The sequence below is a fragment of the Corythoichthys intestinalis genome, chromosome 2 (assembly GCF_030265065.1).
Source record: "Corythoichthys intestinalis isolate RoL2023-P3 chromosome 2, ASM3026506v1, whole genome shotgun sequence".
In the NCBI taxonomy this organism is placed as follows: domain Eukaryota; kingdom Metazoa; phylum Chordata; class Actinopteri; order Syngnathiformes; family Syngnathidae; genus Corythoichthys; species Corythoichthys intestinalis.
The window spans coordinates 65,696,347-65,723,273 of record NC_080396.1 but is presented as its reverse complement, the minus strand read 5'-3'; the positions used below and the strand labels follow the sequence as shown (position 1 = coordinate 65,723,273).

The window sequence follows — 26,927 nt, the reverse complement described above, 5'->3', positions numbered from 1 at the left end:
TATTTATGTCACACTGCTGTTGCCATCGTTGTGGGCTCCCTGTTGTGGTATTACGGTAAAAAGAAACCTAAGTGATGAGTCGTATGCACACGTGACTGCACATGCACACTGAATAAACATAAATAAAGTGTTGTTCCACTCAAGTCTCGGCCCTAAATGTACTTAGATTGAGGAAGTACATAACAATACTTATAACTGCTCTGCCATTGGCTATTGCCTAACATTCCTGGCATCCATTTGGCTAAGAGGGACCTCTATTGTATGTGTGTATCCCAGCATCCTCTTCATTCACCCCTCTTGTTCCGACAGCTTTACATGTGTATTAACTTTTATTTTTTACTCTATTTTTTTTTTTTTACATTATGCACAACTCTGATTGTATATTTATTGTGCAATAATCTAATTGTGACATGTAATTGTTACCGTATTTTTCGGACTATAAGTCGCAGTTTTTTTTCATAGTTTGGCTGGGGGTGCGACTTATACTCTGGAGCGCCTTGTGGGAAATTATTAACACATTATTATATCATTTCACATGTTATTTGGTGTATGGAGTGACACTGATGGTTTGGTAAACTTGTTAGCATGTTCTTTATGTTATAGTTATCTCAATAACTCTTAATAGCTATGTTACGTTAACATACCGGCCATGTTTGCATTTCGTTGTTCATGCATTATGTAACATTATCATACTGTACACTTATTCAGCATGTTGTTTTCTATTGTAATTTTATTTTAAATTGCCTTTCAAGATGACATAACTGTTCTATGTGTTTGCGACTTATACTCCGGTGCAACTTATATATGTTTTTTTCCTCTTCGTTGGGCATTTTATAGCTGGTGCGACTTATACTCAGGTGCGACTTAAAGTCCGAAAAATATGGTACATGTTTTTATGCATTTTTATGCATTATAAGATTTATGTCTTAATTTGGGGGGGCTTGGAACAGATTGGGGCATTTACATGGAAAACATGTCCGACTTACAGAATTTTAAAGTTACGAAACTACTTCAAGAACCCATTAATTTCATAAGTAGAGGTACCACTGTACACAGATCTTACTGTAGGTAAAACTACCCTTAAACGTACGCATATACCCCGTATTTATTCAGAAATGAACATACCTGGTTGAAAAGGTGCTCAAGACAGCCATGCAGCTTGTCCTGCTTGTCTGAGGGGATCCTCATGTCACATGGCAGCTCATCCCCTACCATGCAGAATATACATACAATATAACCATTTTGGCCCCAACATTCAAATACATTAAATTCAACAGTGCGCAAAATTTATCTTGTGCTTTGTTGCCACCTATAAATGGGTATGAACGGGCAACTAGTCGACTTCATTTCATCAGCATCTTTAAAAATGTGTCCATATTGATTGATGATTACTGTGGCCACAACTTCACTGTCACCTCTTTGTGCCTCGAGCCATATGTACTGTACTGTACTGTGCAAATAGGTGGGGTCTGGTCAAGCAATAATAGAAACCAGTAGAAAGTAGGTTATATGGACAATAGCAGTGTCCACCATGGCAACGCGCTATTCTCTAAACCAATGCAATTCAGTATACCATTGACATCGTACTGTATTAAGCTTGAACGTTTACTTACTGTATTTTCAAAAAGTATGCAAAAGTCATAGTTCCATGACTGATTTCATGATCCAATGGTTTAAAATAAATACATGAAAATATATATATATATTTTTTCACGAGTACTGTATTTCACATTTGCACACATAAGAAGTGTACAGAGGGCACACCTATTTTGTTTGTGCGTGACCGTTTCTGTAAATGTTAGTAGTAAGATGCAGTGACACAAATTTTCCTTGTGTTGGCTCTCACAATGGACAAGAAGCCAGGAACCGGAAAAAAGAGGACAAAAGTGTGTGAGTACAGATAAAACGAAAGTGAGAATGTGGCATTTTGGATGAACACCAAACAACAAAAAGTGGAACACTATATTTTCTGTTTAGCTTTTTGTTACCTGATCCCATTTCATCACTCCCCAGGTAAGAGCTGTTACTCCTCACGCTCGTGTATGATAGGACGGAATCTCGGTTGCTGTTGCATTCGCTGACAAAAGCACATAGAAACAACGAAAACATAACAACAAAGTTAAAATTGTGTTATTATGCTACACAGTCACAAACATTTTTCAAGGCATTATCTTGTCATTATACTGTCAAGTATCTTTATGATAGTGAATGCCTCTTGTTGATTTACAGTACCTCAAAAGTAATGAAATGTTTCAACAAAGGAGGCTTTCATTAAAATGTAGGCGCATCTGCTAGTATTATAATACTCAATATGGAAAAGATAGATAACCTAGAATCAAGTAAATGCAGTAACCTGTGCCTTTTTCAAGCTTTGTATTTATGGACATGTGTCACCATGATTCAATGATTTTTGCAGTAGCACATGGGCGATTTATGTGACTTAAATTATACAGCAATTTTAATTGCTCGCACTTGATTGGCTCTGGGGCACTGCAAATGATTCACAGACTCTGGAATGATGGATGGGCTAGTTGTGAGTGTACTGTGCCTCAACAAGACAAGACTGCCTTTGTCTTCCTCTTGGACGGATGACACAGTAGGGGAGCTACGGATAGTTATCGCCGCCTGAATGTGTGTGCGTGTGTGTCTGCCTGGTGGGGGGCAGGATGGCAGCAATTAAGCGGACAGTGTTAAGATAGCAATCTGTCGCAGGTTTGGCTCAGGTTCACCTTTCACTTTTTATTCACTGGCGCGCTCATGCAAACAATGAAGCACCCATTTTAATGAGTGCATTTGTGTAAGCCGAAGTAGACATGTGCTGATTACTGGATTCAAGGTATACCGTGGTATGAAAATGTCAAGGTTTCAAAACCGCAAAAATTTTTGCGTCATACCGTCTCTAAGGTATTAGCTATTTTTTATGTGCCAAAAATTCATGGAGAAATGCATGGCTCAACACTATCCCACCGGTTGTTGCTCAGTGTCAGTGAGTCAGCTGTGCTACATGATGGCTGGAGGAGGTGAAACTCCTGAACTTTTTCCCACATCGAAGAAAACGAAATGGCTCGTATGGGAATACTTCGGCTAGAGAAAAGTTACAGACGGTCGCGGCTTAGAGGAGGAGGGCCAACCGCCATGTAAAACATGGTGGCTGCCGAGGAGACAATACGATTACGATATGATTTCGCATTTATACAAAATTAAAGGTTATTAAACACCGACATGAATGTTTCCCACAAGCTATGAGAGTTCACGCAAGCATGTTTAGTGTAGACTCTAGCGGAGGTAAAACACGTGGTTTTATTCCTCTCTGGCAACTGTTTGTTGAGAAAGAGTGTGTGAATAATGCAAACATGACATACACACGTGCTTCTTATGGAAAATAATTCAATTATTTTTGTTCTGGTGGTAATAATGTTAAGCTGTGGCTGTGGGTTTTCACTTAAAGGACTGCATTTATTGTCATTTTATTTAGAATATACTGTGTATGTATATATATATATATATATTAGGGCTGGGCGATATGGCCTTAAACATGTATCACGATAAATTGAGCAGATTTATCTCGGTAACGATAAATGACGATAAATTCGCCCAAGCGTACCGTTATATAATTTGAAAATCTGAATCAATGCATGAAATACAGATTAACTGTTTCTTGTTGATTTATTTACCAGCATTCAATTTCATATACCGTATTTAACAATTGTACATGCAGTCTAAACATTAAGTTTATAAAAATGTATCGTAAGCAATAAGAATTCAAGTATGAACATTTATAACAGCGTGTATGACTTGAACAACGTACATTGTCAAAATCAATATGCCTGTGCAAACATGTCATTGTAACACAAATGACTTGCAGCTTGAACAGTACACTTCAAAAAGACAACTTATTGTTAATGGCTGCTGTGACATAATTATTAAATACAAGTGTCTACTTTATGGTTTCAGGCCCCCCCCCCCCCCCAGTGCATTTTTTAATAAATGCACGCACAAATGAACCCCCAAACAAACAGAGAGACACACACACATTAAAGCTATATTGATCTTTTTCAAATGAAACGCTTAAGATTTTATGATAGCAATAATGACACAGAAATAAGCACATACAGAAAAATAGCTGGGGCCATTTCTCGGTCATTATAAGTTTCGCCGTTGGATTGTACTTTATGTTGAATGCTTTACCATCACAAAAGCTATCAGAGGAATCACACACAGACAGATACAAAATAACGCCACATAGTAGCTGCTGGATGCTGTCCGTGCCCAATCCACTCATTAAGTTCAGGCGTTTCGACAAGGTTAGAGCCGCTATCCGACTCCATCACGTTCATTTGTAGCGTTAGCCGCTAGCTAGCGTTAGCCTGGCTACCAGTAGAAAGCCACGAAAGCACCATCTCTGGAAATCGTGAGAACAAGGGAGGACAGCGGGTGAAAGTCCGTCTGGTTGCCACCAAGAGTCTACTAAATGTCGGGTGAAAGTTTGGTGAACCTCCCTTAAGCCACACTCCATCACGTTTTGCTTGTAGCGTTAGCTGCTAGCGTTAGCTTACCAGGCCTTTGTTTGATTGGCTTCTTGATGATCACGTGACTCCCTACGTAAGCCCATTGACTGCTTTCTTAAAGGGGAATGAACATAGACGAACAACAGAATCAAAGCGGGATGAAAAGACTATATTTTCTTGTTTTATTAATTTACCGAATTTACCGACATGGTCAAAATTACGTCGGTCATCGTTAAGAATTTCGGTGACGGTAAATTTTCGGTTTACCGCCCTGCTCTAATATATATATATATATATATATATATATATATATATATATATATATATATATATATATATATATATATATATATATATATATATATATATATTGCTTATTTTAACCTAACATAATACTTTACAGTACCTATGTTTCCAATTTTAAACCCAGATATCTCAAAGTAACACAATTTAGAGTTGTAATTGCAATATCGTGATACCGTAAAACCGTGATATTTTGGCATAACGTTATCATACCTTCAAAATATCATACCGGCACATGCCTAATTATAGTATGATGTATTTTACACCCTTACAGCTTAGATTTAAAAATGTTTTTACAAATTCATTTTTGTCATAACAGGAAATGCAGACTGTGTCAAACCACGAAAAGAAGTATCTAAACTTGTGTATAAATGTTTCTGTTCGTTCCCTATGGACTCCGAAAGGGCTGGGCAGATTTTGACGAAATTTTACAAAGTTTTACTTCATGTTTCTGAGAGTGTTCTTTAGTGTGGAGAATTAATTTGACGCTCCAAAACTTAGCATAGAAAATCTCTAATTGTACTTTACGGTATCATGTACAAATTGTAGATTTGTTTTAAATGTATTGTGATGATACATTGCTTTGAGTACTCCACAGGAAGATGCTGGATTTAAAAAAAATATTAGAAGAAGAATATTACTAAGGGATTAAATTGGGTTGGATTTTAATACTGTAGCCACTTTTATTTATTAGAAGTTACGCCCGCAGTGGTTCATGGGTAGTTGTGGCAACCATGACTTACTGTGGTGGTTGCCGTTGCTATGTTCTGGTGTTTTCTGTTCAAAAAAGGCACAGTCTCTACTGGTCGTGTGGTGTATAGGGCACAAGAGCTGCAAGTGTGAAACATAAAAACAGTCTCTTCTCTACATTGCTCACCACAACATTGTACCCATTAATGGAAAACGATTGTGAATTAACCCTTTTAAAGTAAAGTATCTTTTATCTGCCCTTCGGTTGTATTGCATTCACGTTACACAAACCCGATAAACGCCGGGCCGTACTGCCAGTGAACTCTAAATGCAGTAGAACCCTGCATTTCTGGGACATAGACTTCATAAAGTATCGACGTGACACATTTGCCATTCACTGCGTCACGCCTTCTCGAAGGGGGCTGTCCCACACGACGTTTCACTTATTAGCAGTCGGTCACATGCAGCAATCTAACGCCGGGTTGAAAAAGGTTAGGTTGAAAAAGTACGAAAGTTGTACTGCATACAAACAGGATGGATTGTCTCAGGAGTGATTTGTTCAAGGATTCAAGGTAATAATTATATTTTTCGTACCATGCATGCATTTTGAAACCTTGTGGAAAAAAATCAATGGGAGAAATTAGCTGCTACAGCAGTGGCATTATACTTCGCAATATTTACATAAAATAACTGCTAACTACCCGTTTTTTTTTTTTTTTTTTTTGCTTTTAACCAAGACTCGAGACTGTTTTACGTCCATATCTATAAAGAATTCAGGGATTTAAGCATTTATTCACAACAATTTTCAATGCAAAAAGCGCTTTGTTGTACTAAGGGGGACACCACAGTGACTTAACTAGCAGCACATCCGACATATTTTCGTAAAATAAATGCTAACCACTCGTTTTTTTGTTTTGTTTTTTGTTTTGCTTTTAACCAAGAATCGAGAATGTTTAAGTCCATATCTATGAAGAATTCAGGGATTTAAGCATTTATTCACAAGAAATTTCAACTGAAAAAGCTCTTCGTTTACATATGGCGGCCGCTAATTTGCTTACTGACTAGCATCATAGTTCGCAATATTTACGTGAAATAAATGCTAACTGTACGTTTTTTTTTTTTTTTTGCTTTTAACCAAGAATCGAGACTGTTTTATGTCCATATCTATAAAGAATTCAGGGATTTAAGCATTTATTCACAAGAATTTTCAACGGAAAAAGCTGTTTGTCTGTGTTTCCACTCGGTCAGCTTTGACGGAGATAGGCCCGCGCCCTGTGTCCTGTCGATGCATTATGAAGTCTATGTCTGGGGGAATGGGAAACCACAAATTATTGACTTAATTTGAAAGGGCACTGGGAAAGAAATAATCACTATTAAAAGTTAAACACAAACAAATGCTAACAAATTTCCCCGCTGGTTGGTTCTCATTTAACATTGAAAGACACAGACAAATGACGGTAAGAATTTACAGCACATCCAGATGTATGACTGTATACAGGACATACCGGGGCAAAGTATCATAATACTCCTCTTGTTGTATTTTAGTAATTACAGTAATAAAGCAGAAAATATCAAAACAGTCCTTGCATGCCAGCCAACTAGTGGATGTCACTGTATTACTCTATCTAGAATGTGCCTCAACTTTACTACTCCTCTTCTCAGATGACTCTCAATCACATGTAAGAGATGTTGCATAGCTGTTTGCGACTGAAGCTACTCGATCATAATATCAGCATGCAATTACTGCAGTTGCTTTTTATTATCTACCATCTGTGATCATAAGCCAGTTTCATCGCTCAGCTTACAACACTGCACAAGACTGCTAATTAAAAACAATACTCCCCAGTGCATCAACCTGCTATCGAGAATTTATAGTCAAACAAATGAGTAAACAAACAAAGCTTGGCCAACATTTTACATCACATCCTATTGCGATGACGTAGTTACATACACATTGTGGCTGAGCCTTAATGAAAGAGTGGGCAAGGAGGCCGCACCCCAAATGCCTGGCTCTATTATAGACCGTCCCACCACACCGACAACCAATAACTACATCTCTGTGGGTGGTGGAGGGCGGGGCTCAGTCGGGCATTACACACACACATGCATCTTGAGTGAGCTAGCAACAAGCAAATTACATAACCAGATCAGACTGAAACATTTTGAAGTCATTTTTAGAACTGCAAACTTAAATTAAAATGCCAACATCTGGAATGAATTGTCAGGCTCCAAAGGGGGGAAATGAGCTGCATTATGGGTTTGTGAAGTCAGTAAAGGAGTTTGAAGACTTGCCCATGTTTAATCCAGGTGTGAGACAAGGGTTTCCTGTGTCTCCGCTTGACAAGGCTAAGGACTTGAGTGATGAATATGAATGAGATTCAATGTAGTGTACTTGGAATTAGAAGCTACTGAAAACTCTAGAGAAGATTCAACCACCTGTAGGAATCTCTGTAGCTCATTGTGTCGTGACCCGAGTCCTCCTGGTCCTCCTCGTTCACCTTGAAGCAAACCCTTTTAATGCCACCTTGCTCCACCTTGTCCTGGTCGCAGCAGTCTTCACAGGGACCCAAAGGGGGAGGCTGGCCTGTCTCATAGACGGGAGCCTCCCTCCCACTTGTCTGGTTCTGTGTGGGCTCGGTGATGGATGACAAAAGACTGAAAAAAATAAAAGAAAAATGTTGAATCTGACAAACACAGTCATTATAAGAATAACAGAATAATCGCGTAAACTGTTATGTCACAAGACTCTCTCACAAAGATTTCAGTCAATGTTACGTGTTACACCCCTTCCTAGGGATAAACTCACAATGTGCCTGTATTTCTCTTCTATTCTTGCACTGGCCTGGCCCATAAATATTTTGGGTCTGAGGAATGTTCCTTTTTTAAAATCCTCAGCCTTAAACAAGGCAAAGGGCACGGCATAAAAAGCACAAATGACGTGGGTTTGACAACTCCAAACTTTTTCCACAGTTTTCTCTAAATAAAGGCTAGACACACATAAATGTCTTTGCCAATGTTTTGATAAGTAAAGACTTCCTGCTAAATAAAAGATAAGAAGAGGACAATCAATCTATTCTACTCACACATCTATCTGAGCCACATATTGCTTCATTTCTCGAACAGCAACATCCAGGCGGCTGTACAAATGAAGGTAGGCGTCCTGCGTCTCTGTGTCCTCTTGCTTGAGCAGAAAACTCAAGCCGCCTTCGCCATGACCTCTACTGTCCATCAAACCTTCGCCTCCATTCATGGATTCCTCACAGTCTTCGCCGTCCAGGCCTGAAGAGTTCCAAGAAGGAGCTCCCATGCTGGTCACACAATGCTGGGTGTGTGACATGGGGTTCAGTTGAGCTGGATGTGAGAAGAGTACAGTAGATTAATTCAGCATAGCGTATAGAAGGAATGAGGAAAATACAATTCCAGATAACAGCGGCAGTGGAAAAATAAAGAGGCATTCAAGTTATTTTCCAATGTTTGTCACTTTTTCATGCTGAACAGAGGTATGTGTGGGATAGGTTGAAGTGTGTTATCTATGTCTTATTTGATTTGATTGCATTCCCTTTGGTAAGTACAATTACTGTGCAAAAGGTAGGTTTTGAAACTGTTCACAGTGTGGCGTCACACCTTGCCTGCCCTCTTTATTCTTCCATCTTGTCCACTATTATAGGGAACACTGAACACTGAGAAAAGCTCTCTGGAGGTTGCCAATTCCAGGTTCTAAAATGTGCCAAGTTGAGTATACAGTATGCATACTCTGTATGCACCGGACCTCTTTGGCCCCTCCCACAGGTGGTGAGCCCATGGGAAGGGGGGGCCACGTTGCCTTTTTGGGTTGTACCAAGCCGGGCCCCACGGATACAAGCCCGGCAGCCAGACGCTCGCCTTCAAGCTCCACCTCCAGGCATGGCTCCAGAGGGGGGGGGGCCGGTAACTCGCGTCCGTGTAAGTGAAAACTAAGTCCATTTATATCACTCATCAGAGGTTGGTCGAGTAGCCAAAAATGTTACTCAAGTAAGAGTGGCGTTACTTCAAAATAATATTACTCAAGTAAAAGTAGTCGACTGAAGTATAAGTACAAAAGTATTAGGTGAAAAGTCTGTTCTATGTGTTGCATTTTTATTTTTTAAGTAAATTTCCCCCAAAAACACGACTTATACTCTGGTGCAACCTAAATGTTTTTTTTCCACTTCATTGTGCATTTTTGGGCTGGTGCGACTTATACTCAGGTGTGACTTCTAGTCCGAAAAATATGGTAATTGGTGAAATCCGTAGCGCCATCCAGGTAATACACCAGGCACGTCTCTACTCATAAATTAATAAATCTAATATGTAGAATAAAGAGGAAAATATAACGACTATTGTGTAGCCCAAAGTAGCGGAGTACGAGTAGCGTTTTTTCTTCCCAACTTTACTCAAAAGTAAAAAGTATAGCTTAATAAAACTACTCTTAGAAGTACATTTTTCTCAGTTACTCAAGTAGATGTAACGGTGTACATGTAACAAATTACTACCCACCTCTGTCACTCATCATAAGGGGTCTTTTGAGCCATGCTTTGTCTGGTCCCTCACCTAGGACCTGTTGCCATGGGTGACCCTGGCAGGGGCATAAAGCCCAAGACAAATAGCTCCTAGGATCATTGGGACAAGCAAACCCCTCCACCAGGATAAGGTGATGACTCACGGAGAAGGATCATCAGGCGGATCGGTGCAGAGTCTGCAGTGATGAGGACTCTGCACCGGTCCATTGTGGTGCAGGAGCTGGGCCAAAAGGCGAAGCTCTTGATTTACCAGTTGATCTACAGTCCTACCCTCACCTATGGTCACGAGCTGTGGCTCATGACCGAGAGAACAAGTAAAAAAACAAATGTAAAACTATTCAGTCTTACTGTTTTTATGTTGAATGTTTATCCTAACAAGTTGAATAAATATTATTACGCTTTAAAACGGTACGTTGAGCATGTTTGGTTGTCAACACGAGATCTATATCACGAATTTTGACTACAAATTGGGGGATTTTTTTTGTCTTTTTGGGTCTAAAATGTTGATTATAATTGGTCAGCGAAGAAAACAGCTGTTTGGACATGAAGGTTATGGTGTCCTGAAAAAAGGGACCTAACCAGGCCATTGTGAACATTTTTTTCTTGAAACATAAAGGCAACATCAAAGGCATGCATAATCGGACAAAATAGGACTGGAGCTTAAAGTGTTAATTAATTTTTTCCCTCTCTCTATCTCCTGTTCATAGTTTCCAGACGAAAATGACCTCCAGACTTTTATGCATTGTGTGGGTGGCGTCAAGTGAGTGAATGTGTTTTGATGAAACATAGAAGATGAATGAATGAATGAATGAATATCTATGCATTTTGGAACCAGGAAGTCTTAGTGAAAGCTTGCCTTCTGACCGGAATCCAACTCTTTCAGTGTATGCGATAAATGACATTCTGGACTGTTTCAATACAAATTATCATGCAAACCTGGTAAAATGGAGTCAAAGGTTATAAAAAAATAATATAAATTAAAAAAAAAAAAAAAAGACCCTTTAGTGCCTCTTTAAGAACAGACACAAAAATAGCCGATCAATGTAATGCGCCGCAGAGTGCAGACGCTTCAAGTACAGTACATTAGCTCTAGAGCAGAACAGAACATTAGAGTAATGCACAGAATAGCATAGTATATGTTAGATTAGTAAATTAGAGTAAAGTGCAACAAAGTGCTATACATAAATTCAACTGGAACACGAGACACTAAAACAAAACATCATTTAGAAAAAAACCACGAAGTTCAAAGCGTAAAATAAAATATAAATAAATCAATGAAGAAGACACAACAAGGGCAGAAACCCAAGCTGTGTTACAAGCCAAGAACTACAAAAGGGTTTTGGAGCGGGTTTTAAAAATGGAGAGAGAGAGGCTACTTGTAGACTGATGTGGGTGAAAAACAGACTTGAGTGTCTGACATTGATATCCACAACAGATGTTTGAATGGATGAAGTAACACTTTTGTCTGCTTTCCATTTGAGGAAAACTTGCTGGGATGCACTCTCACTGACATTAGGAGTGGGAACCTCTTGGTATCTCACGATACAATTAGCGATACAAAGCTCACGATAATGATGATCTGACGATACAACGATTATTGATACATTAGTCAGGAAATCATTCTAGGATATTCTACAAACAACTAATAAACAGAAAAACAAGCTTCTTCTGTGAATTGGAATGAGTTTATCATTTGAAGACGTCCAATACATTTGAACTGGGAGGGTGGCAGCGAATGAACATTCATTCAATCGCTGCCATCCCTCCCACTTCAAATGGATTGAACGTCTATGGCCTGTAGTGGCAGCCAATGCCAGAGAATGAGGTAATTTTGGGCCATTTAAGGTCATTTACCTGTTCATTTTCCGTTACTTCCTGTTGATTTTGGGGTATTTTATAGGTCTCTTCCTGTTTATTTTGAGTTAAAGAACAGGAAATTACCTTGGAATAGCCCAAATGAATATGCAGTGACTCAAACTCAACAGAAAATGACCTGTAAATGCCCTAAAATGAACAGCAAGTGACTTGTAAATGCCCTGAAAATCAGACATGATGACTGTGAATGCTCTGGTTTCGAATGAACGAACGTTCCCAGTCTAAATGGATTGGGCGTCGAGCACCGTCAATGCAGCCTTAGAGTTAACTGAGACACTATTAAGGGGGAAATTTTTTGGTAGCAACTTGTTGGTTCATTTTTATTTATTTATTTTTTTAGACATTGACCCCTTTTCAAAACGATATCTCAATTTTTGGCAGTAACATAGAGTTAACCTTTTGGGATACGAAGTATCACGATATATCACCATTTTGATATTTTGTCACACCCCCAATTGACATGCAGAACTACAAAGTATCACGATTTATCACCATTTTGATTTTTTGTCACACCCCCAATTGACATGCAGAACTACAAAGTATTACAATATATCACCATTTCAATTTTTTGTCACACCCCCAAATGACATGTAGAACTACAAAGTATCACGATATATCACCATTTCGATATTTTGTCACACCCCAAATTGACATGCAGAACTAAGTCAAATGTTTACTTAAGTTAAAAGACGATGCAATCTGCAGTAGACTGAGAAATCGTGCTGGGGACTCAGATCGATGACATTAGACAGTGCCTAATACTCGATTTTGAAATCCTACATTATTTAGATGAATGACGACGTCTGCTCAGTGCAACTGCTAAACAGATGTCTGATGACAAGCAAGGCTTGAGGAACAATGCAAATGATGTTTCTCAACAGCTGTATTGCATTTACATTTTTCATGAGGGTAAATGGAGATATTTATATTTATGGAGATACATTTTTTATGAATTTAAATGGAAATCTACTTTTGATGGTAGAAATATTTGTATAAATTACTGTGCCTAACTTTTTTTCGAAGTACACACAACATATGCCTTTTCTGCCCTTTGACCCATGCAGCAGTAGCACCATCACATTCCTACATTGGCAAGACACTACTTCTCATGTCAATAGCATGAAGAAGGCCGAGGGCTAATGGGATCCAAACAGCGAAAAACTCATCGAGTTTACTATGGGAATTGCTGTAGAGAACTAATGGCATTCCATTCCCTGCACTGTGGGATTTAGATGGCCATAAAGGTCAATTAGCCAGTGTGATGGCTGAGCTGCTGTTAAGTCGACTAATACTACTTGTACCATAAAGGAATCATCTCAGAGGACTGAACGGTATAGTAAAGTTTTTCATTGTTTTGATAAGTATGATTAAAATCTGAAATTATCTTTTGAAGACAGAAAACAAAATTGGGGCTTCTCGTCATTTCACTGAATGATTGTATAAACGTGTTTATGGTTTGCAGACCTCTGATCAAGCAGAACTTAATCAACATTTTTTCCCTGTCATTCATTACATTATTTTTCTTTAATTCGTAATCACAAGGCAACTACCTTGATCTGGGTCGAGCCCAAACAAAGAGTTCTTCCTTCCAAAGCGGATACTGAAGGTCCTGCCAGCTGAGGCACTCTTGGGGTAGGAAACCTGCATCAGGTTGATGTGGAAGTTGGTAGGAACAAAGTCCATGCAGCTCAGCGGGTGGCTTCGCATGCTAGCTTGCCTAATGGTGGGCCAGGCCATATTTTGAAGTTCCGAGGAAAACTGAGAAAATATTAGGAACACAAAAATGACTAATGTAAATATAAATTAATTAACAAATTAATTAACAAAATAAATACTGTAGTAGAAAAGGCAATGGAACTGTAGTGGTAGAGATGTCCCTGATCTGATCACCTGATCGGAAATCGGGCCTGAGCACGTCATTTTTACAAGATCGGAATCGGGTGAAAAAGCGGCTTTTTAACGTAGTTCTTTTAATTTAAGGGCTACAAAGCAACAAAATAAGATGTACAGGAATATCGTCAAAAGAAACAAATAAATTATGTTTTGTACTACGCAACGTTTTTAGAAGATCGGAATCGGGTGGAAAAAGATTGTGTTTTTAGATTTTTATGATGGCTGCAAAGCAACAAAATAATCAAGATCAACAAGGATATTGTCAAAAGAAAAAAGTATGTTTTGACATAAATTACTAAATAAATTAATACATTGCGAGTTATCGGATCGGTAGTCGGTACTGACACATCCTCAAAATCAGGTAACTGACTCGACCTCGGGGGCAAAAAAATGTGATTGGGATAGAGTACAAGAACAGTAATACAGTACAACATTGCATCATAATGAAGTTTTTTTTTTTTTTTATTTGGCAAACTTATCAATTACCAATTTGAATTCCACGACAGTATTTAGCAATGGATATTTTGCTTTACTGCTTAACACCTGATGCTGGACATTGACACTGTAACATTTCCCGTTAGCATACTACACTTTTTATACTTACAAGTTTTAAGAGGACTAACAAGCAAGTAATAATCATGTCCAAGCATTGTTCCAGTCATGCAAAGATTAATTAACTCAAGTCATTCGATTAGAAAAAAAGCTTCAAATCAAATTTTTCTGCTTCGAGGATTTGTTTAATTAGAGTGGCAGTGTAATGCTTTGTTTTGTGTGTTTGCATTTAGTTTTACACATTTGGGTTAGGAGCATTGAAAAAAAAAAAACGTGAACATTTTATAACATTTAAGGTAGCGGACTTTTGCGATGCAAGTTAGCCAATTTTTCTTTTGTTGTACTTTGATCCTCATTTATAATTTTTTTATACCGTTTGAAGCTAAGCTCAGGTATTTCAATTTAGTTTTAAATGCAATTATTGCTCTTGTGAAATCAAAGTGCAATTCTGCAGAGTATGAAAAAAAATATTTTGTATTCACATTTGATGTTCTTCTTAAAGTGCTATATTAGCAAGCCTTTGTTTTACATCTCCTAAAATTTATTTGGCTCCGCATTAAATGTTCCTAATCCCATTACTCAATTATTTGAACTATCTAATTGATAGCGTAACCGATTACTTAAGTAATTGATAGCTGCAGCCCTACATTGTTCATGAAGCAAGACCATTGGGCTTCAGTACCTGCTGGTAGCTATTGATGCGCCATCGTATGCTCTCCAGTTTGGTGTCACAGATGTTCCTGAACTCATACTGTGGCATAGTGACCACTCTGTCATTCTGGGAGATGAGCTGGCTGCAGTTACTAACAAACAGCCTGTCATCACTGGAGAATGCCTCAAGAATCTGCACGAATACAAAGTATAGATTTTCCGGAAATGTACTATTGAATGTGCGAAACACATACAATATTTTATAAGTAAATCCATAATATAATTTCAGCAAAGTGTCATCTGCAAATTACCTTAGCAGTGAGGCTAAAGCAGCCTTTAGGCTCCATTATCTTCTCTAGGACATGGCTCTTGATCCCAGCAGTGCTGACATATTCATAGAGCACCCCGTGCTCCAGGTGGACATTATCCACGGTCAAGTTGACCAGCGGCGTGTCATCTGAGAGAGAAAGGCTTCCAAGTCTATAATCTGAGGTCCAAAAGAAAAGAAAAGAAAAAAAGAAGAACATGACTTTGACCATGAGCAAAGCATCAGACCAGGTTTATAGGATTTTAATTACCCTCATGTTTTTTTGGACAATCTGTATGTTGCAATATATTATATTGTGTTTGTCCTCTTCAAAATAGTTAAAATAACTCTTTAAGATGCATTTATAGAGGGGAGAAAAATGAATTGGAATAATGAAGGATGCACTGCGAGTAGAAAACACAATTTAATTAGAGTTGAAAGTAAACGCAATTCTAGAGAAGGAATATTGATGCTGGTTTCAATTACTCCTAAACGTCTACCTTCCGTACATGTTCTACTGTAATACCACTTATGTTTTATGATCGAAAACAATGGCTAGCAGGATGATTCTTATCGTCCGAAAACTATGGTAACTAGAGATTGACCCGATTATAGGCTGGGCTGATTATTGGCACCGATATTTTGAAATTTGATGTATATCAGTAACTCTGACTGGATGAAAAAAAATCAATTTAAAACCGGGTTAAATCGGCTCAGATGCAGCTGCGCCTCTCTCCCCTACCTGCTGTCTCCCTCACGAGTATTCACCCCATCCTCTGATTGATTAAATGCAAGGGCGTAGGTTTGGTCTCAACATTGGTAGGGATGATATAACAGCCTAATCACACACAAGATGGAACTCGTAGCGTTAATGTAGCATTCACATTCACGTTAGCAATAGGCTAATGCTAATGGCGAGAATGCTCTTAAACTCTCAACTTAAAAAAAAATTTTTTTTTTTACATACACTTCATGGCGTCCAGGTGGGTATAAACAATGGAAAATAATGTACCGTTTTCCTGCTGAGTGTGTATAATCACCAAGGTGGCATTGTCCTTGTAGGCGCTACCATATGTGCTCATCTGTCAATGTTCAAGAATCCAAAATACAGTAGTCGGAAACCTTTATTTTTTTATTTTTGGAGAAAACATTTTCACTGTGCTTCACACTATATTGTCCTCTACCTACTGGTGACGCAGCACCAGGAGCAACATGTGGTTTAGTATCTTGCTCAAGGATGCTTAGACAAGGTCATCAGAGCGTAGAATTCTGGGAAAATTCAGGGAGCTATTATCTAAGTTTTAACTTTACAAGAGGTTCTGCTGAGCCTGAGAACTCCCTGTATTTTTGTTGTATTGTATTTTCGATGAAAATGATCAGAGAGATGTATTTAACCTTTTATTCAACTTTCTAAGAGACGTTTCTAAGTCTATGAAATTCAGGCACTTTCAATGAAGTTCAGTGTTTGCATTATTCAATTGTTTTACTTTCAGATTTACCGTAATTTTTCGGACTACGGACTATAAAACGCTCCTTTTTCCATACTCATTTTGAATCCTGCGGCTTATAGTCCGGTGCGACTTATTTGTTGATTTATTTGGGTTAATAGGCAACACTTTATTTGACAGCGACGTTTTAACTGCAATAAGACAGTCATATTTATGACATGACACTACCATGGGGATAAATGAACGCTTATGACAGATGTCATTAAGTGTCATCCAGTAAATTATGTCATTAACTCAATTTATTTCCAGCTCGGATCCATTAAAAAGTGAGATAATTTGCCGGACGACACACAATGACATCTGTTATAAGCATTCATTAATGCTCATAGCAGTGTCATGTCATAATTATGATGGCCTTATGACAGTCTTATGGCACCACTGTCAAATAAAGTGTTACTAAATACCATAACTAGCAATAAATGATACAACTGAAACAGTAACTGAAGAAATAATTAGCACAGAACATGAATTTGATTTTTTATTTTCATTTGTTGTGCTGCAATGCATGCTAGGAGGCATGTTGGATGACAACAGTTGGCAGCAGAGGTTGACTGTCTCCCTCAAAGGAGCACTGATGGCCAAATGAAGCTTTTTGAAGCAATGAATGGTGGTTCATTTGTTCTTTTGACAGTTTTATGATGTAGCTGTCAAAATAAATGTTATCGGTAAATATCTTTTGGTGTAAACATCCCATAATACAGTGAGGACAGCTGCGGCTTAAAGTCCAGTGTGGCTTTTCTCTGAACAAATGTCGTTTTCGTGTCAAATTTGGTAGGTGGCGGCTTATAGTCGGGTGCGCCTTTTAGTCCGAAAATTACAGTACTACAAATAAATATTGGCTCCAAAAATCGGCTATCAGCCCCTCTAACTACTAATAATTGGTATTGGTCCTGAAAAAGCCATATCTGTCTATCTCGAATGGTAACTGCTAACAATGGACAAAAATACATGACCACAATACAAAATGGTACATTGCATGTGACGCTATGCTGCAGATAATGCCTTAGACTGAAAAAACTGCTGAGCTGGCTTTTTAACAGTCTGGCGTCAAGCACCCAATACAGACATCAATTTAATCTGGCAATCTACACGGAAAATGATGTAAGACGCAATGATGTAATGGTATGGTTATAATATAGCATCAGGCGTTAAGCAGCTTTTGTTTAAATATGAAAAGAAAAATAATTGCGTGACAAATAAGCGTAAAATTGTTCAGTATACTGAAAAAATAATAAATGAGAAATTGTATGCTTTATCAGTCTCACCTGTTCCATTAGTGCCATTTTCCTCTTTGTGGTCAGAACCATTTTCAACTGGGTAAGGCCTGAACGGGCTGTCTTCCTTATCAGCTGAAGCTCGCAGGCTTTGAAGTTCTTCAACATCCTCGAAAGCACGGTATACCCACTGACATTGAGGGTGGAAAAGAGTAAAGCTTAATATGAATAGATGGAACAATTGAGATTATATTTAAAAAACATTTGTATTCATTTTCATGACTATTAACTGTGTCCAACTATCCGTATGGACATTAAGAATTACAGTCATCAAAGGCTGTGTGTACTTTATAAAGAGAATAGAAAAGCTTTGTTGAGGGTGTAGTTCATGGTCTACCCAAACTTAAAAATGTAATCAACCACATGAACAACATCCTGACAATTCATCCTGATAGCAAATGAAGCTGTAACCACTTACTGAAACAAATCTAAACAGGCGTCACACTTTGGCTTAGTCTGTTCATTGGGTGTGGGCAAGGAGGATTTGGAAAAAAAATATTAGACTGGGATGACTATGAAAGAAAGAAAACACTGCAATGCATTTCATACAGTGAGGAGACGTCCCACTCTGTCTACAGCCCTGTGGAAAAATTACCTGGCACCACTTCCTATTAGCTTGACATGAGCGTTGCAGGTTTAATGTCTGTTGTGAAACATTGCGTTTATTTGTTTTACACATGCGTGTCCTCTCACCAGATGGGGAAGCTCGATGTTTGTCTGCTGCGCGCTAAAGTGCTCCAGGACCTCTTGGTAGTCGCTACGGTTGACATTGTTGCCATTGACTTTCAGGATGACTTGACCGGGCTGAAGTCCCGCTCCTGCCGCCTCCCAGCCTGGGCATGGTGTCAATGAATAAGGTCAAAGGTGACATCAGCAGAGTTTGAGAGACAGAAATGAATCGTACAAATAAATACATTGCAGACATGTGTAACCAGAGACATTGTTGGGTGACCATAAACAGCTCATATACAAAAACATGTTGATTATTGAGTGATAAGTCAAATTTAGGGAAACCTAAATAGATCTGAATGAATATTAAAAATAACTTTCGTGTAAACCTGTACTGCACGGTGCCACTGGAAACAAAATCTCATGTCATTCAAGCAGGAGTGCCCAAACTATGGCTCGAAGGGCTAACTGCGATCCACAGCCCAGTTTTCATAGTACCGCACCAGTGCAGCAGTCAACAATGACGATAACAAAAATATTTCAGTGACGAACCATTATTTCATGACGATAACAGGCTAAAAACGTGTCCAAGAGACTAAAACATAACGAGACTAATGCCATTTTCGTCTGATGAGACGAGAATGAAACGAAAATGTTCCATAGTTTCTGTCAAATGTTCACAATGTGTAACATTTTATGTGTAGTTAGCCTGCATCGTAGCAGTGTCTGGTTGTGTCACTCATGTGACGTGCTGCGCCCCCCTCCCAACTCACCGGGGTCCTCTCCAGGCTTGCTTGTTTTGAAACACACACGGTAAGATTCACTTTCTTATCTTGGCAAAAGACAATATGGAATGTTGCTTTAACCTTTAAAGGTCTCTACTGAGTAATCATCGGGCACCAAATGTAACTCAGTATGGAACTTAGCATTAGGCTAATGTTAATTGTATCCATCCTCTTAAACTCTTGGATACTATTGGAACTTTTTTTTTTTTCTCCATACAGTTCTTGGTGTCCAGGTAGAATAATTAATTGAAAATAATGTACTCTTTCCTGCTGAGTATGCACCAAGTTTACATTGTTCCTGTCGATGCTACAATATGTGCTTGTCTGACAATCTTCATTCGAAATTGTTGGAAACCTTTGTTTATTTATTTTTGCACTTAAACCTGAAATACAGACGAAAACATTTTGAGCAAGCGTTGACTAAAACTAGACGAGAGTTTTTGTCAACAAAAATTAGACGAAAACAAACACATTTTGAGTTGATTAAAATATGATTAAGACTAATAAGTATTATCGTCCAAAAGACTAAGACGAAATTTTAAAGGGCCGCCAAAAACAACAAAGGTTCGAAACAAATTAGGAAACTATCATCGAATATGGCTCGCGCAAGAAGCTAGAGTCCAGTCTATATTCTGTTGCACTTCTCAACTTCGACACTAGAAGAAGCTAGTAACTTATACAGTACCTCTCCATTAGCTCAGACTCAAAATATTGCAAGATGTTGAAATGAAGGTAGAAAACTAGAATTCCAGTTGTAGAAGTCTAAGTGATATATACTTCTTGATGTCAACAAAAGGCTGAAAAAGGAGAAGATTCCTCGTATATCATTATTGATCATGGTTTACATTGTATCGGCTTGTTTAGGAGTGTTAATCTGTCTTTTTAAGAATGCCTGTGCAATAATAATGATTTCATACTGCTAATAACACTTAATGTTTTGCAAGGTTTTCATTAATCGAGGTTTAAGGTTAAGGTTTAATTATCGAGGAAGCCATGTTGGCGACACCAATATGATACACACCAGGTCCAGGCTGTGACAACATTACAAAGACTGCTCTGTCCCAGCAAAAGCCGGGGCCCTACGGAGTACAGTCTGTATGCTCAACAATCCCAGTGGTGATAAACAACAAAAAAAAAGGGCTAGACTGGTGATACATAAAAAATGTTCAATCAACTCTGCCAACCTGTTAAGCATAGTATGTCATTCCCAAAACTCACCAGTGAATCCAGTCTGGCATCTCCAATTGGCTCTGCTAAATATCAGATCTTTAGCTGGCAAATCTTTCTTAATTAATGATTTTATCAGCAAACATAACCTTGACATGATGTTCCTAACAGAAACTTGGTTAGATCAGGATAAGAGCTCGACAGTTCTGATTGAGGCAACCCCCACAAACTTCAATTTCTTTAGTGCGCCGAGAACCCATAAGAAAGGAGGTGGGGTTGCCAGTCTGATCAGGGACAGTTTTCAATGCACGAATATTTCATGTGGTCAGTTTGATTCCTTTGAATATATTGTCATTCAGCTAAAAAGCCCTTGCAGAGCTGCCTTGGTAACAATTTACAGACCAAAAAAGTATAACACAATGTTTTTTGATGAGTTTACCAAAATACTGTCTTCTGTCTGCATGAACTTTGATTGTGTTGTTTTAGTGGGTGACTTTAACATTCATGTTGATAATCCTGAAGAAGGATGTGCTAGAGAGCTTTTAAATATTTTGGATACATTTGGTTTATCTCAGCATGTCACAGTTCCAACACATAACAGAGGGCACATACTGGACTTAATAATATCCAAAGGTCTTAACATCTCTGAGGTCACAGTGAATGATGTTGCTCTGTCTGATCACTACTGCATTATGTTTAAAATAACCACCCCTGTCCATCCTCTGAAAACAGAAACCGAGGTGATTAGGAAGCGTTACATAAGTGATAACACTTGTGCATTATTCAGACAGGCCTATGCCTCATCAACCTCTACAATAGCTCCAGTGGAAGAACTTGTAAATAGTTTCAGTTCCAGTGTGATGACTGTAATTGACATTATTGCCCCGATTAAGACAAAAACTTTGTCAAGAAAGAAGAGGTCACCCTGGAGAAATGCCATACTAGCTATAAAACAAAAGCAAGTTTGTAGACGAGCAGAACGCAGATGGCGAAAAAACAAACTCCTAGTTATTTATGATATCTACAAAGAGAGTCTTCGCAAATACAACCAGGAACTGAAAAATGCTAGACAGTCATATTTTTCAGAGATCATTAGTAGAAACACCAACAGTACTCGCACACTATTTTCTGTTGTTGACAAACTGACAAACCCACAAGCATCAATACCTCAGGAATTGGCATCTGAGGTGTCCTGTAATAATTTCGCAGCATTCTTTACACACAAAGTACTAAAGATTAGACAGACTGTGTGCAACTCCAGATTAACAAATGTTACACTAAATGCCTCCCAAAATGTCCCCCACGTCAATCTTAGACAGTTTAGCCTCATGGACTATACCACTTTAACAGAAATTGTGTCAAAATTAAAGCCCACAACATGCTGCCTTGACATCCTTCCTTCAAACTTTTTCAAAACTGTTTTTCATTGCATAGCCCCAGACATACTTCAGATTATAAATACTTCTCTCCAAACAGGAGAGTTTCCTCAGACTTTAAAAACTGCAGTAATAAAACCGCTCCCAAAAAAACCTAATCTGGATGCCTCAACCATTAGTAATTACAGGCCAATATCAAATCTGACATTCCTGGGGAAAATTATCGAAAGGGTTGTGTTCGAACAGATCCAAACTTTTATGATGCAAAACAATCTTTTTAACTCATTTCAGTCTGGATTTCGGCCACAACACAGCACCGAGACCGTGCTTATCAAAGTCCTAAATGATATTCGTCGGAATACCGATGCAGGCAAATCATCTGTTCTGCTACTATTGGATCTCAGCGCCGCATTTGACACGGTTGATCACAACATACTACTCAGCAGATTGGAACAGTGGGTAGGGCTTACTGACACTATTCTTCAGTGGTTCACTTCCCATTTACATGATAGGGATTTCTTTGTGTCAATCGGAAACTATCAGTCAGAACGAACCAAATTCACGTGTGGAGTCCCTCAAGGGTCAATTCTTGGACCACTCTTATTTAACATCTATATGCTTCCGTTAGCTCAGATAATGGAACAGTATGACATCTCCTATCACGCCTATGCAGATGACACACAACTGTACATTTCTGTGTCCCCACATGATTATAGTCCCTTAGCCTCCCTGAGTAAATGCATTCATCAAATCAATGAATGGATGTGCAAGAATTTTCTCAAATTAAATGTGGAGAAGACAGAGGTGATCATTTTTGGGCCAAAAAAGGAAAGGTCAAAGATAAGCAGCCAACTTAGCACAATGTCACTTACAGCTACAAATCAAGTCAGAAACCTTGGCGTAATTATTGACTCAGACCTAAAATTTGATAGCCATCTAAAGTCCGTCACTAAATCCGCTTATTACCACCTAAAAAATATAACCAGAATTAAGGGGCTTCTGACTCAACAAGACATGGAAAAACTTATGCATGCATTCATTTTCAGCAGATTGGACTATTGCAATGGTATATTTACAGGTCTTGATAAAAAATCAGTCAGGAAGCTGCAGCTAGTACAGAATGCTGCAGCCAGAGTCCTCACAAATACAAGGAAGCTGGACCACATTACACCGGTTTTGAAATCGCTACACTGGCTTCCAGTGAGTCAAAGGATAGACCATAAAATACTACTGCTCGTCTACAAAACACTTAATGGCCTTGGACCAAAATACATGCTTGACTTGTTAGATTCCTATGAGACATCTAGACCCCTAAGGTCGTCTGGAACCGGTCTTCTGCATGTTCCAAGAACAAGAACCAAGCAGGGGGAGGCAGCATTTAGTTATTATGCTCCTCACCTCTGGAACAAGTTACCCGAACGTCTGAAGTATGCTCAAACTGTTAGCTCTTTTAAATCAGGGCTAAAAACGCTTTTGTTTAGCACTGCATATCCATAACTGTCTATATATTTCAATCTACCTGCTTTCTATTCCTCTTGTGCTTATCTCCATTGCCGATTTCAATTATTATTATTAGTAGTAGTTTTTGTTTTATTTGTATTTGTATTTTTGTTTTATTTTTATTTATTTTTATTCTGTGATTAAATGCGATCTTTGTCTTGGTTTTTTACGTTGTGTTGATTTAAATGTGATTTTTATGATCTTCATGTGATGTAAAGGACTTTGAATTGCCTTGTGTTGAATTGTGCTATATAAATAAATTTGCCTTGCCTTGCCTAATGACACTTTTTTTGCTGTTGTTTTTTTCCCGCAGTAGAACAGAAATCAATTTTCTCCACATGATGCTGTTCTAAGCCACTAATGGATTTATTGAATGAATGCACAGTCAACACCTCCATTATCTGTCTTCCTCTCATCTAAAAATATCACTTACATCACTTCCTCCCCGGGATGCCAGGAATTACCCAACTACAACACCACTGGACTTGGTATTGGACAGCACATGGTGAAACTTTGATAGATGTTAGATTTCACTTGTAAACAGCATTGGTGAGCATTACATCTAGGTAATGGGCCTATTTGACCAGATGCAGTGTGGGTGATGGGTGGTCATAAAAAACAATAAAGGCACACTAATGGCAGAACAGAACAGGTGGCTAAAGGCTAGAGTTTCCTCATCTTTGCCTTGTCTTGAGTAGAGTTATTTGTCTTTTTGACACCATAAACGCTTTCAAAGTGTTTCGCAGTGCTGATGGTGTCATGATGGATAAACTTGCTGAAACATGTGCACAGATCCTCAAACACTTAGGTCTTGCCAGCATAATATATGACGTTTGTAAACTGAGTTAAGAAATGTAAATTTAATTACACCTCTGCAGCCGCATACTTAGTCATTAACAGAATGGTAAGCCTTTGCCAGAGACCAGATGAGTGCTAACAAAGCAATACAGACATTGTGTTTTCATTATTTTTAGTGTAAGCTTGGAAAAGCAGGTTATTTGTGGGCTATGCCAAAACAAAAAGCTGGGCTTCAGGTTGGTTGTTGAAGTGAAGCAATTTGTGGATTTCAAAATGTACCAGTTTTGTGCAAGTGAGATAAAATGATCGTTTCAAATCATCATATCATTCTACCCCCCACCGCCCCAAAAAAAACTTGGGGGGAAAATTCAGATTTTTAAGTAATTTTCCAAAAGCAACACTAGAACTAGAACTAAAAATGGTAATATTTTGCTCTAAAGACATCCACGGATAAAAAGACTTGTAGTTTTTAAAAGAAGAAACGTTATTATGACTTAAAATAATTTGATAATTTGATACCCCTTTTAATGTTTTCGTTTTTATACAATTTGTAAAATTAGTTGAACTAGTATGTCGCCATTTTTGTTGACATTGCAGGGCGATGACGTCACATGGTTACGCTGCCGGGCTTCCAGAGTATGACTTTGGCGACATAAACATGTCATCTGTTCAACCCTTTCAATTTGAACCCGAGATGAACATTGATGAGCATGACAGCACTGTTGACATTTCACAAAACGAGCAGCAAAAGCAAAATGAACAGGAAAGACGGGATGAGATGAGACGAGAGCAGGGGGGAAAAAAAACGATGTTCTGCCAAAATGTGCTACACTGGCGAAACGTGCTACAAAGGCGAATTTGACACCCAAAGTACCACCGTGCTCTTTCAGCTTGTTTTGTTTAGATAAATCCAAACAGAACATAGTAAAGACGCCTTAAGAAAATACTTAAATGTAATAATATAAAAAAAAAAGGGTGATTTAAATATGCTACGCGACTAATGTGGTCAACAGATCAAAAATCTGCTTTAAAGCTACCACAAGAAAACAATGCTTAAAAGTATGAGAGGGAAACACATGCAAAAAGTATTTTGAGACAGTGAAAAAGTAATAATGACTCAATAAAAAAACAAATGGTAAGTACTCGCTGCTTTTAACTGATGAACGCATGTGTTGGACGAAGTCGCGGAGAAGGAATTGCAATAACCCGGTAGTATTCGTCGAGGGACAGTGATAATCTACGTCATCACTCCGAGCATCCATTGCAGGTATAAAAACATGGCCACTCCGTGGGTCAAAACATGTACTAAATATTATCGATTTTTAAATCAAGGGCAACATTTTATGTGTTTCAAAGAACATATTTTAGTAAAAGAGAAAAATTGTGGCTTATTAGAGCCTACAAGTCTTTAAGTCCGAGGTTCCCTCTAAGGAAAACGGCATTTCCCATGAGGACTTGCACTTCGTTGTTGTATAATCCTAAACTCCCGGTCGCCTGCAATTGGATTAAACGACATTTCTGTTTCCAGGGGCTGTGTGAAGGATGACTAGTGATGAGGTAATGAATCAAGTTGTGGCTAAACAATATCATATGACAATGTTGAAAATAAGAAACGTTTGACTTTGAACCTTACTCCCCTACCGGCTCTCCGCCCCCCCGCCCCAACCGAACCCACCCCACCCCGAGTGAAAGCCGGGCCACTCTTTATTTTTGAGTGTCCTTTTATCCTGGTAGCCTCACATTTTCTTTAATTTTACTCCTTAGACAAAACTTTTCGTCTCTTTCGTCACATATGACGTAAAGCAAACAGCCCATTTGTAGTTTTTTTGTGTTGGAGGATTTCTGCCACCCTCCTCAAAGTTATATAGTGCCGGTGAAAGCGATACAGACCCCCTCAGGCCATAACATATGTGCCATTCAACTAGTTGTCAGTCGACATATCATCATAAATGTTATGAAAATATGTTATAAAGGTTGAAAGGTTTCCTAGTGAAGTTCCTAGTGTTGCTTTAATTTCTTTTTGAATATTAAGTTACACAATTTGATGAAAATTGACGGACTTGACATTAAAATTCTTAAGATTAAGAAATTATTTGTCTTAAATCTACAGTGTGATTGCATTATTTCTTACCAACAATTTGTAAAAAAGATGGTAATGAATATTAATGGAAATGAAATAAAAGTACATTACATTAATTGTGAAAGTGTAACAAATTCCTTTACATTTGACAAATGTATGACAAATGACAAATCTAAAAATGTGACAACTGTGGTGTTGCGTATCTATGAATCAGTATTGTTTTTGGCAGCCATTAAATTTTCATCTCAGTCTTAGTCTTTTGGACAATTAATACTATTAGTCATATTTTAGTCATCTCAAAATGTGTCTGTCTTCGTCTAGTGTTTCTTGATGGACACTCAAGACTCGTCTAGTTTTAGTTGAGGTTCACAAATTTTTTTTTTCCTCTGTAAAATTAAAAAACATGTACTCCAAAAATACAAAAATAAAGATCTTTAACTATTTCGAATGAGC

At 38.3% G+C, this 26,927-nt stretch overlaps 1 protein-coding gene across 2 annotated transcripts in view; it reads right to left on the bottom strand.

Annotated features, from left to right (window-relative positions):
• Window positions 1-26,927, bottom strand: part of prex1 (phosphatidylinositol-3,4,5-trisphosphate-dependent Rac exchange factor 1) — a 181,534-nt gene that overhangs the window by 14,039 nt on the left and 140,568 nt on the right. For both annotated transcript variants that reach the window (XM_057856132.1, XM_057856142.1), the window contains exons 20-28: window positions 18,793-18,932; window positions 18,091-18,229; window positions 15,322-15,497; window positions 15,042-15,203; window positions 13,465-13,672; window positions 8,585-8,852; window positions 7,938-8,156; window positions 1,989-2,077; window positions 1,126-1,208 (exon numbers count right to left, since the gene is read on the bottom strand). In XM_057856132.1, coding sequence (XP_057712115.1) covers window positions 1,126-1,208; window positions 1,989-2,077; window positions 7,938-8,156; window positions 8,585-8,852; window positions 13,465-13,672; window positions 15,042-15,203; window positions 15,322-15,497; window positions 18,091-18,229; window positions 18,793-18,932 — 1,484 coding nt within the window. The remainder of the gene's footprint in view (window positions 1-1,125; window positions 1,209-1,988; window positions 2,078-7,937; window positions 8,157-8,584; window positions 8,853-13,464; window positions 13,673-15,041; window positions 15,204-15,321; window positions 15,498-18,090; window positions 18,230-18,792; window positions 18,933-26,927) is intronic.